The sequence below is a fragment of the Mesocricetus auratus genome, unplaced genomic scaffold (genome assembly GCF_017639785.1).
Source record: "Mesocricetus auratus isolate SY011 unplaced genomic scaffold, BCM_Maur_2.0 Super-Scaffold_100031, whole genome shotgun sequence".
In the NCBI taxonomy this organism is placed as follows: Eukaryota; Metazoa; Chordata; class Mammalia; order Rodentia; family Cricetidae; genus Mesocricetus; species Mesocricetus auratus.
Genome location: NW_024429212.1, coordinates 6,548,865 through 6,561,475, shown reverse-complemented (window position 1 = coordinate 6,561,475; position 12,611 = coordinate 6,548,865). Strand labels below are relative to the sequence as shown.

General features: G+C 49.7%; 1 protein-coding gene across 3 annotated transcripts in view; it reads left to right on the top strand.

Moving 5' to 3' along the window:
* The window catches only part of Atp11a (ATPase phospholipid transporting 11A), a 106,191-nt gene that overhangs the window by 41,755 nt on the left and 51,825 nt on the right, over nucleotides 1-12,611 (top strand). For all 3 annotated transcript variants that reach the window (XM_005073320.4, XM_013115794.3, XM_013115795.3), the window contains exons 2-4: nucleotides 2,453-2,575; nucleotides 10,065-10,154; nucleotides 10,800-10,880. In XM_005073320.4, the coding sequence (XP_005073377.1) occupies nucleotides 2,453-2,575; nucleotides 10,065-10,154; nucleotides 10,800-10,880 (294 nt within the window). The remainder of the gene's footprint in view (nucleotides 1-2,452; nucleotides 2,576-10,064; nucleotides 10,155-10,799; nucleotides 10,881-12,611) is intronic.

Below are 12,611 nucleotides of genomic sequence, written 5' to 3'. Positions count from 1 at the left end.
AACAAATCTTGCTAGGTTTGCCGGGGTTTTACACCCACTTTCAGGATAACGGGTGTTCAGGATTGTTCTGAAAGGGTGCAGGGAGGCTAGTGTGTACAGTACCCATCCTGTGCCACAGAGTGATGCAGAAGAGGGCTCGTGGGGACCTCTCCAGCCCTGTTTAAGTGATGAGAGTGGGCAGTGCCACTTGTGTCTTCCCACAGCAAGCCAAAGACGGATGAGAGGCTGGCTTCCTAAGACTCTTTCTGAGCGGAAATGCAGAGTGTCCTTAGGGATAGTGACAGCAGAGAGGTCTCTGGGCAGGGTACCAACCCATTGCCTGTGCTGCACTGGACCAGGGCAGTTGAGACTGACCTCGTAACCCCTGTTCTGCCAGTGAAGCCTGGGGCTTTCTGGGCTGTAGCTCTGGTGGTCCCTTGCTGAGCCCCTGAAGTGGTGACTGACCTCTGTAGGCTCAGGCCCTGCACCCACAGAGCACTTCCTCCTATCCTGGCTCTACAGTGATGTGTCCTAGTATCTTCCTGCTGACTTGTCACCTCCCTGCCAACTTGTTAGTCCCGTCTACTCCCATGGGGCACGTGATGGAGCCTGGATCCTTTACCTTATTCATGGAAGTGCTGTCTGCCTAACTTTTCTCTCAGATTTATTGATCTGTTCTTTTTAGTGCTTTGTTAATTAGTCATGTAAACAAAGTCCTGTGGTTGGTCTAGACCTCCGTTGTCGCTAAGAAGTGTCCGTTTGTTTGAAGTGTCTGTTCTGGTTGGGCCGAACCCTGACAGCCTTCTTACACCCCAAAGGTCTTCTTGCTAACCTGAAACTTGCTGTGATCTGCACTTGGTGGTCTTGCTGTGGTCTGGGCTCCGGTGGTCCGTCTGATTTGGCATCCATCAGAGACAAGTGCTTTCAGGTTTTATTTTAAAAACCCAGGCAGGCAAATGATTCGTGGGAGCGGCTCCAGTTCCTGGCCTTGGTCAGGAAGAGCAGGAATTAATATTTAACTGCCTGTGTTAGCACACTGAGAACAGATCCTGGCCTTCAGTGTCTCGGCCCTCAGCCCGTGCTGCCCTGTGGTTAACCCTTCCCAGGAGAGCTCTCCACAGCTCAGCTTAGAGCTGTCCCCAGTCACTAAGCACAGTGCATCTGTCACAGCTGCCAGGCAGGAGGTGTGTGAGCCAAGATGTGAGAAGTTCCTCAAGGAGAGGCCTTGAAGGAGCCCAGATACCCCAGGAGCTGCATTTGCGTGGTCTCTGTGATTTTCTCCAGGGCTCTTGTTTTATAGACTGGGAGGTGTTTTCACTCCAAACCTTCTCTTCAACTGAAAGTGTTAGCTCCTCTCTAAGTGGGTACCCCCGAGGCCATGGTGTGATTTCAGTCTTCAGAGTCTCCATGGGGGCTCATGGTCAATCCTGAAGCTCAGCCACTGCCTGTGAAGCTCAGTGCAACACTCACCTCTGTGCAGAGGCCTGAGGGGCACCAGGGCAGTTGTCTTCTCCACAAGCAGGGGTGGAGCCCTCCCCGCTTTCCTGGCAGAGGTCTGATGTGTGGCTCTTAACAAGGCCTTGGTTACCATCCCCTGCACTCAACTTTCCCACAAAGCTAGAGGCTCATAGAAAGGAAGGCAGCACAGAAATTATCTCCAACTGGGAGGGGCTGCTGGGCCTTTGTTCTGACTAAGGTAGTAGTACCTGCTGGGCAGCCAGGTCCCTTGTCCCTTAGAGGGTTCAGGGCAGTGGGTATGGTTTAGTTGGAAGCTCTCTTTGAGGAACCAAATCCTGAGATCCTGATGAGGGGGTCTGGGCTTATTGTGGGCGAGACCAGTAACTGCTCTGGGAGTGGCCGTGTTGCATCTGACCCCAGGGCTGGGAAGTTGTCTCCTGTAGCGGTTGTATCCATTCTGTCTGACTCTTGAGGAGCCAGCATGGTGTACTGGGTGACAAATGGGAAGAGCTTCATGGCCTCAGCAAGCAGGTAGCTGAGCAGAGGGACTGGTCATGTAAAAGCACTAGGGAGAGAGCCAGAGAGGATGTAACTGGAACAGAAACATAGGTACCAGCTGCTCAGTAATGCTTTTACTGGCCGTGAACTGGGGGTGGTCCCAGAAGCAGAGGTCGTTCAGGAGGGAGGTGAGTCCCTGACCCTCCTGGTCTTCTGGGCCTGGCACATGTCTCTGTCAGCACCTAGTGTTAGAGTGCATTGGGCCTCTCCCTGAGCAGATGGCCACCCTCTGTGTCAGTATCTGCCTGGGGAGTTGGCTCCAGAACTGAAGCCCCTCACCTGTAGGGGTAAGCCAGTCATGTGTCCAGGCTGTGGGAGGGAACCTGGGAGCCCCATGTGACCTTCCACACCATCAGAATGCACTCAGGTGTGGCCTTCGTGTCAGCAAGATGGCGTCTGTTTCAGTGTGACAGTGTTGGGAGGACGCAGGCACAGGCTGACGATGCTCTTTTCTCAGTGTGCAGGAGAAGAGAACTGGGTGGACAGTCGGACCATCTACGTGGGACACAAGGAGCCCCCTCCGGGCGCAGAGGCCTACATTCCACAGAGATATCCCGACAACAGAATCGTCTCCGCCAAGGTAGCCTCACTTTCTGCCGTGTTTCCGCCTGTGGAGGCTGCCACCCGGGGCAGCACCTTCTGAGTAGCATTGGTACTTCTGAGCAACTGTCCCTAGGGTGTCACTGCTCTCCCAGCAGCCGCGGTGCTCCTGCACTGCTGTCCACTCCTGCAAGGCTGTCACGGGTACTCCGCCAGGCCTCCGCCTCTGAGCCACATCCCAATGCCTCCCCTTACCGTGCATTGCCTGGCCGTGCTGGCAACTAGGCCTGCCAGCCTGCCGGCTCCGTGCAGCAGACAGGGAGGGGGATGTAACCGGATCTCCTCACTCGAGTGAAATGCTCTGTCATCAGCAGGATTCAGGATGAGGTCCACATGGAGAGAATCTTGAGTGTTTGAGCAGGGGGTGTGAGGATTGTGGCTTCACACAAGAGTATGAGGAGCACCTGCCCTCATGAACAGGCGTGTATGTGTGTCTGTAGAGTGTGTGCCTTGCCTATGTTGTACTGAGTTTAGTGTGTGTGTGTGTGTGTGTGTGGCCAAGGTGCAGATATATAAGTCACACCCAGATGTTCTGAGACACAGGTAGGCTTATTTAAGTCACATAAGGCTCCCAAGAAGGAGGTCTGTATCGTCCACAGCCAGGTGTTCTGACACGCATGGCTCTTTGGAGGAGCCAGTGGCATCACAGGTGCCATTGTGCCATGCTGTGAGAGCTGCAGAGTTCTCTTTTGAACTCGAGACCTGTGTTTGTTGAGAGGATTTTATAGGGTTGTTTATTTTGTAACAGCAGTATTAAAAATGCTGTATTTTGTCCAGAAGCATAACATAGGCAAGTAAAATACACTCATAAGGAACCACCACATGAACGTCCCTTGAGCTGACACAGGCTTGATAATGAAGGGACAATGGAAGAGAAACATTCTCCAGAAGCACACCTCCCCACCCCTGTGTTCACAGACTGTACTGACACTCATCAGCTCTCTGAGAAGGTGATTCCTCTGCTAACAGACCTCACCACACCACCGGTGTGTGTGTGTGTGTGTGTGTGTGTGTGTGTGTGTGTGTGTGTGTGTGTCTGTCTGTCTGTCTGTCTGTCTGTCTGTCTGTTCATTCGTATGCATGCTTGTGCACATGTGGGCTCATGCAGTGTATGTCCATGTGTATGTGTATGTGTTTTCCTGCACATGTGGGCTCACACAGTGTGTGTATTGTGTGTCTGCCATAGGTGTGCAGACAGGTTCTATCCAGGCTGTCCAGGATGCCCATGAAGAGCAGAGCAGCCTGACTGAGCTCTCTGAGAGGCTGAGGGGCTCTGTGACTGACAGGAGAGCTCGTGAGCCCTGCCCCCACTCCTTTGCTCTAATCCACTTGGGGCCTGTTGCCCACAGCAACTCTGAGAGGCTTTTTCTTCTCTTTGTGTCCCCGGAGAACAGGAACTACCACAGCCTCCTTGATTTCTGGAAAGGAAATCCACGGGGAGGTTGTGTGGGAATTGCAGGTCCCAGGGGTTTTCAGAGGCAATTTCTCCTAGAGAGACTTCTTCATACCAGGAAGCTTTCGAGCAGGAACAAACAGAATTAAGTCAACACTCTTGGCAGAGAGTGGCCAGAGGGAGGACAGGCCAGGGATTGGCAGAACCGCCTGAGCGTCCTAGCAGGCTCTCAGCATGAGCACCTGTGGCACACCAGTGCCTGTCTCAGTGACAAGGAGCCAGTGATGGTTCAGGGGAAAGTGTGCACTGCCTGCCCCTGTACCAGTCAGATTCAGGGAGGGATTTGGACAGGAGGCGGGGACCTCAGCTGACATTGGGTTTATGCAAACTGAGATGAGCTTATGCAAACTGAGTGCACGTTTATGAGGCATCATTGGGAATTTATAATTGTTTTTGCTTAAGTAACAGCTCAGGTGGGTGGAAAGTGATAATTTCTTCAGCAGGTATACAAAAGGCTTGTAGAATGTGTCTATAGTAATGTGTCTGTGTGTGTAAGGAAATTTTTGTTTCTACCTTAGCAATGCCAAAGAATGCCTCAGAGCCTATCAGTTTGATTAACCAGGGAGCTGTGGCAGTGTTTGCCCCATGAAGAATGAGAGGAAGGCCTTAACTGCCTGCCGTTGTATTAAGCCCCGACCTGTGTGCCATGGATGTCGTTACCAGTAGCTGATTGGAGTTCGCATTTCACCTGTGGGGACTCAGTGTCATGGAAGAAGATGAAAATGACTGCCTTCATGGCTCCCCTGGCCTCTGGTCACACACACACACACCATTTCCCTGTGTCTGGGGAGACTCTTGTATGACTGCCTTCATGGCTCCCCTGGCCTCTGGTCACACACACACACCATTTCCCTGTGTCTGGGGAGACTCTTGTATGACTGCCTTCATGGCTCCCCTGGCCTCTGGTCACACACACACACCATTTCCCTGTGGCTCCCCCTGGCCTCTGGTCACACACACACACACCATTTCCCTGTGTCTGGAGAGACTCTTGTGTGGCGCTGCTCACTGCTCTTTGCAGATTGGTCCTCAGGGCGTGGCATTCACAGGGACCCTCGCTTTGCCTTCAGGAGGTTGCCAAAGTAAATACTGGCTCCCCCAGCATTGCCTGCTCCCCCCAGCCCACACCGGATACGTCCAGGAAAGCTGGGCTACTTTTGGTTATTGTGAAATGATTACCTCTGCCACTTTGGATATAGTTACACAGATGACTTCCATATTTACCGTGTCACTTAAACACTGAACAACCTTCCGTGGCTATAGCTTATTTATGAAGAAACTAAGGCTTAGGGACGGGAATATGTCAGTGGCCACAGGGCAGATAAGTGACCTTCAGCCACTTATCTCTGAGTGTGGAGTTCCTTCTGTGGGGCCATTGTCTCTCCTGACTCTCCCCTAACCCTGTCATGATATACCCTCATCTCTTAACACCGTCAATCCTGCGTAGCATTGAGACTTCCTGTCCTTGGCAGCCCCTTCCCATCCACACAGGCTGATTGCAGGCCAGTATCTGGTTCTGGCGCTTTGTGGGGTACTGTGAGGGCTGGGTCAGCCTGTGGCTGAAGCTCTGGGGCTTTCTTATTTCCTGGCCTCTGACAGAAGAGTTCCTAGTTCCTCCCAGTGTCCCGTTGACTTGTGACAACATGTAGAATAGGTAGAACTTCTGTGAGCCTCCAGGCCAAGAACACAAAGCCAGAGATTGGCACACCCAGGGGAGCAGGAGGCTGTATGGACATGGAACTCACATGCCAGCCGGGGAAGCCACTGCTCAATGCGAGGAGTCAGAGAGGCCAGCAGGCACCCTCCGCTCAGTGTGAACACAGAGACCAGCGGGCACCCTCCGCTCAGTGTGAACACAGACCAGCGGGCACCCTCCGCTCAGTGTGAACACAGAGACCAGCGGGCACCCTCCGCTCAGTGTGAACACAGAGACCAGCGGGCACCCTCCGCTCAGTGTGAACACAGAGACCAGCGGGCACCCTCCGCTCAGTGTGAACACAGAGACCAGCGGGCACCCTCCGCTCAGTGTGAACACAGAGACCAGCGGGCACCCTCCGCTCAGTGTGAACACAGAGACCAGCGGGCACCCTCCGCTCAGTGTGAACACAGAGACCAGCGGGCACCCTCCACTCAGTGTGAACACAGAGACCAGCGGGCACCCTCCGCTCATTGTGAACACAGAGACCAGCGGGCACCCTCCGCTCATTGTGAACACAGAGACCAGCGGGCACCCTCCGCTCATTGTGAACACAGAGACCAGCGGGCACCCTCCACTCAGTGTGAACACAGAGACCAGCGGGCACCCTCCACTCAGTGTGAACACAGAGACCAGCGGGCACCCTCCACTCAGTGGGAACACAGAGGCCAGCAGGCACCCTCCGCTCAGTGTGAACACAGAGACCAGCGGGCACCCTCCGCTCAGTGGGAACACAGAGAGGCCGGCGGACATGCTCTGCTCATGATGAGGAGAGACAGCTCAGCAGGCCCTGGCCCCAAAAGTCTACGTGAGTGGAGAAGCAGGGCTGATTGACTGTCTCTTGGGGTTGCGCATGCCTCAAGGCATCTTCATGGGAGAAAGAGATGCCGTGACCTCCTCATTTTCCCAGCCCCCTTGCAGGTGTAGCAGCCGTTTGATTCCTCCCCTTCATCATTGATAACAGACTTTTCCAAGTTGGGAAACCTTCCACTGCTGATAGGAGAGTGGAGGTAGAACTCGATACCTGAGTGTAGATGACCCTGAGACACCGTGTTCTGGCCACAAGTCCCCACAAGCACGCAGGCTTTTACAGATCAGCAAGATAGAAGATGCGTGACTGACCTGCCGCTATCACGTTACCCGTACCAGCTCTTATATAAAGTGCTCCAGTTATGTGTGTGTGAGACCATGTAGGAGGGTGCACATGTGTGGAGCCATATGTGCACATATGTGCATATGCATGTGAAAGCCATAGGTCAAAGTTGGGTGTCCTCCTTAATGACTCTATACATTTTCCCTCCCTCCCTTCCTAATTGATTAGACTGGCTGGCCAGCAAGCCCCAGGGTCTTCCTGTCTCCATTTTCTTACTGGGGTTGTGACTGAAACTTCTGTGCCCTGTTGTTTGTTGTGTATTGGGGATCTGAACTCTGGTCCTCGTTCATGCATGGTAAGCCTTTTATTGACCAGGCCATCTCCCCAGCACCTTGTTTTATCTGTCACAGAGTTGTCACATGTGTTCATGGACATTTAAATTATCTCACTGGCTTTCTGGTATATGCAGTCAGCAGTAATAACTGATTAGCATTTTGTGAACCATGGGGTTACAAAGCTAATGGTTCACGGCCATGGTAGGATCTTCATAGTGGTAGAGCTGCAGAGCAGTCCTCGTTCTCTGGGACCTGATAGACTCCCAGGGTACTAGAACAGTAACATTCAGGTAGCGCAGGTCCGGACATGCACATGGCCCTCTGCGTGGAAATGCATTGCCCACATCAGGGTCACCTGCTGTGTCCCACTCACCTCCTCCAGGAACACTCCACAGAGCCAGTTCAGCCACACAGTGGCTCAGTCATGAAGACTTTTAATTAGCAGCTACAGCAAAACCCCCGGCTATGACTTTAAAGCCACCCGTGCTTAGTTGTAAAGAGAAGCTTTTTCTTTGAGAGGAGCCTTCCCGCCAGCCTGGTACCAGAGCTGCATCAGTCCCAAATAAACACACAGGAGGCTATATTAGTTATGAAGCTGTTGGCCTTGCTTGTTTCTTACTGGCTAGCTCTGACTTAAGTAATTACCCCATAATTGTTAATCTAAGTATTTCTCTTACCGGAGAGTAGTTCCGGGCTTCCTACCCCATGGCGGTTACATCTCAAACTCTTGTGTTTCTCCTTCCCAGAGTCCTCCTGGACTCCTAGTCCCTCCTATCTAGGTTTCCTATTGGCTCAACAGTACTTTATTGACAAATGCACAGGACTTCCCCCAACACTTAGTGACTGCTACAGCTCGGGTTTCCTTCCGTGATGGCCCGTGTCATAAACCCCAAGCCCTCCTTCACTATCTAGACACACCAGACACCGTGGTCTGTTCCAGATTCTGATCCTTTTCTTCACTCCTAAATAAATCTTTCTTCATTGACTGATAGAGAGAGTATCATTACCAGTGTGTTTGGAAAGAGTCTACCAGAGCTTCCAAACATAAAATACTTGTTTATTTACCCATTATAATATCGGGAATTGAATCCAATGCCTTACACATGCTAGGCAAGAGCTCTGCCCCTGAACCCTGTCCTCAGCCCCACCCCCATTTTTGAATTTTATAAAATAGAAACATTGAAGCGAGTGGTTTGGTTGCCCCATATTGAACTGTGCGCCAACTGGTGCACCTGTCTCTCCCTTTATCCTCTGAGGTCAGGTCATTTTGAAAGAAATCCTGATGCCCAATGATTGTCATTTGTAAATATTTCAATAGAGGAAACATTGGGGTTCCATCAACATGACTTTGTTGCTAGGTAGCATATTACAGAAATTTAGGGATTTTTTTAAACAGGGTCTCTATAAATAGCCCTGGCTGTCCTGGAACTCACTATATAGATCAAGATGGCCTTGAACTCAAGGAGATCTTCCTGATCTTCTGGAATTCTGTGTATGTATGTCTGTGTAGAGAAATGTGCATGAGTGAGTACAGGTACCCATGGGGGCCAAAAGAGGGCATCAGATCCCCTAGAGCTAGAGTTGTAGGCACTTGTGAACAGCACATGGGTGCTGGGACTATTCTGATTAACGAATGTGCAAGTAATGAATCTTGGCTTGGAAATAAGTTTGGCTTTATAAAGCGGGGCTTTAAAATCATTCCATTTGCCTTTAATCCCAGTACTCTGGATGACAGAGCAGGCAGATCTCTGTGAGTTCGAGGCCAGCCTGGTCCACAGGGCGAGTTCCAGGACAGCCAAGGCTATACAGAGAAACCCTGTCAGAAAAACCAAAATTATAACAATAATAATTCCCTTTATATATATAAATCCTATGTTCATCCCAGAAATGTGAGAGAATGAGTACACACAGATACTGCCATTGTAGATGTGTGTCTATAATGCTTCCCTTAGGAAGCTAATGGAAGGTGTGAAGTTTTTTCTTTTTTCTTTTTTTGTGGGGGTGGGGGGTCCAGTTAAGGAGAAACTCATGCTTATCAAAATCTGAAGAGGAGCTGTGTGTGCGATGTTTGTCAGTTCTAGAATTTCAGCCCCCATCATATTGAGTGTCTGCGTTAGCCAGGGCCCTGAGCTTCATCAAGTCCTTCCCAGTATGTGTGTCACACAAGACAAGGACACCAAGACTCTCCTCTGAGGAGAGGGGAGATAGCAGTGTCCATGGGCAGGAAACCCGTGCTGTGAGATGCTGCTCCTATTGACATGACCTGCAGTCTCCCCGGCCCTAACCAGAGTCCCCACCAGCGACTCTGAGGGCCTCCTCTTACCTCTAAACTCATGTGAAAAGGCAAGTACCCTTGGATAGGACAGGAAGGACACTAGAGGGTAGCACTGTTCTCAGTACAGACACCGAGTGGTCAGTTTGGAGACTGTGCAGTGTGGGAGTGCCCTCTCTCCTCACCCTGTAAATACACTGGTAACAGGCAGATGCAGCACCCTGCAGTGTGGACACCATGCCCTGTTATCAGGCAAGCAGCCCTCAGGACGACAGAGGAGAGGTGGGAAGACAGAGGAAGTGTCAGCTCGGAGCAGGAGTTGCTCCAAGTCTGCACTGGGCTCCAGTGAAGAAACGCTCTGTATGCGCGTGCACACTAACTTTTGCCGAGCGCTCTGCTTTCTGCTTTGACTCGATGGGCCAGGCCGTCAGACGTGATTACACTCTGTCTTAGCAGTTTGTCTTAGGGCATTGTATAACACTGACAAAATGTCAATAATGTAAATTCTGGTGAGTTTGTACCTAAAACTGAACATTGTATTTATTCTTTGCACTCCCTCCCTGCTCTTAGGTACTCAGACACCACAGAAAGTGACCCGTTCTTGCTTTTGTCTTGTACAGTACACATTTTGGAACTTCATACCTAAGAACCTGTTTGAACAGTTCAGAAGAATAGCCAACTTTTATTTTCTCATCATCTTCCTGGTGCAGGTAAGGATTGCCCCGGCCCTCTGTCTCAGCAAATGTCACTGGATTCTCAAGAAGTGATATACAGTCATTAAAATCAGCAAGGATGTGACATGCCTCATCTGCCATTCATTCTTGGGTTCTCTGATTCCAGCCCCAAGACGAGACAGGGCAAAGTCTCCAGTCACTCCTCACATCTCCGTTTACTCATTCTCGATTCTCAGGAAATGCATAGCAGATGTACATCCAGAGAGACAGATGCAGGGCGGGGACACGGCGAGGGTGTGGGTGGGGAGCAGCTGGTGGATTGCACTTTGTGGTACGCTTTTCTAAATTATTCCAAGTATGGCTGTAAACAACTGTAAAATCTCTCCAGCATGGACTCTGTCAGAGCAAATCCAAGTGTGAGCCTGCAGCATGACCTAAATGAGCCATTGTACACACAGTCAGACTTGAGCCCTCGCCACGTCCTGACACGGTTTCCTTAAGCACACCCCTTAATTAAGGAGCCTCCCTCAGCATCACAGTCACTAGGACGGGGTGGTGTCCCTCATGTCCAGGTTGCAAGGCAAGGAGGAAGGAGTCGTTAAGTGTCTGGGTGGGAAGAAGCCGTCTGAGGTCGCTAGCAACTGTTTTCAAGGTGACCCCAGGGCTCTCTTGTCCCCACAGTTGATCATCGACACACCCACAAGTCCAGTGACAAGCGGGCTCCCACTCTTCTTCGTCATCACTGTCACAGCCATCAAGCAGGTAAGACTCGCATCACAGGCTGACCTTGCAGTGGGAGGTCCTGCACAACATGATGTATTTCATGTTTTCACAGTTAGATTGGTGTTAGATTTTGAGAGGGTGGCTACAGATGTACGATGCCATTTTTTAAATCAGAAAAGTATATGCTGTCAATTTGACTTATCCTGAGGCTGTCAGTCAGACTTGATTGTCACCCGCCCTGTTTCCTTACGGTGAAGTCCTTTTGCCCCTCCCCTTGACACACTCTGCTTTGGAAGCAAGTGACCGGGCACAGCCCAAAAGTTAAGGAGTCTTGAAGGTATGGTTCATCTCCTTCGTATACGCATATGTAAGTTATTTCAGATTCTTATTCAGGGAATGTTTGCTTAATGCCCATTTACTTTTATTCAGGGGTTTGCTAATATCAATATGGATCTATAGATATTTATCTTAAACTTTGGGCTATAATCAGTAATGCTCCAATGTTTAAATTTTCCTTGCTCCAGCCTTTACCAGTTCATTCAGTTGGCGTCTGAATCCCTTCAGCGTGCCTTCTCATTGGGCTGTTTGTTTATCTTATTTGAGTGTGGGGGGAATTCCCTTCTCCTTTACTGAGCTAACATTAGCCACAAAACAAAGACTGGGACATAATTTAAATGCCTTAAAATTTACCCTTGTGTTTCCTCAAAAGTTTTATGCTAATTTTATGTTCGTTTTAAATATGATGCAATGTATAAACCAAATTGTATGTGTCTTTATTCTGCATTAAGATAGTCAATAACAGTTGAGGAAAAGACCATATTTTCCCCCATTTTAAGGGTTTATATCTGTAACTGATATATCTCTGCTGCTAGGTTTGTTTGTTTGTTTGTTATATACTAGCTTCATTACTGTAGGACTCTGTAGTAAAAAGTTGAAGTTGGGTGTGTAAATGGAAGTTGGGTGTGTAAATGGAAGTTGGGTATGTAAATGGAAGAAGTTGGGTGTGTACATGGAAGAAGTTGGGTGTGTAAATGGACTGTATCTGTAAATGGAACAACACTGTTATTTTGGCCTTCACACTTCCATTTTCACATAAATTTTAGGATCAAATTGTCAGTTTTTAAAAATACTTAATCAAAGAGTTAATCTCACAAGCAGGGAGGCAGGTGCCCATGCTGCCACAAGGAGTCACTCCACTCATGGTGGGCTGTCTGGTTTGTCTCCACTGACTCATAGGAAGTTAAGACTATGGAAAGTTGGTTTTGCTTCAGGCTGAAGTGAAGTGGTTTTGTGCCTCTGAATGGGAAAAGGAAGTAGGTCTGTACATTCTGAGCCAACCAGAGCAATCCAGTGTATTGTCCAGCCTCCAGGACAGCCTCCACCTCTGCTGACCCTTGAAGCAGCCAGTGACTGTGTCTGCAAAAGCTGTCTCAGGGACACACTGTTCTTCCTAACTGTTCTTTTCCAGGGGGCATAATGTTCTCAAGGTTTACCCACACAGTAGCATGTCAGAGCTCTGATCCATGTCATAAATGAGAAATACTCTGGGCCCCCAATAGTTTATCCCACAGCCTGTCTATGGGCATTTGGTACTCAGTTCATCTTAACCCTGCTCAGAGTATTTGTGTACACTGATTTGATCTTTGTTCCTGGTTCTTTATATACTTATATTTATTTTGATTTTTCCCTTTCTCTGGCCTTATGTATTTAATTTCTGGTTAAAATAAATAATAATTGTTTATATTGTGTCTGTGGGATGGAGATGGAGTG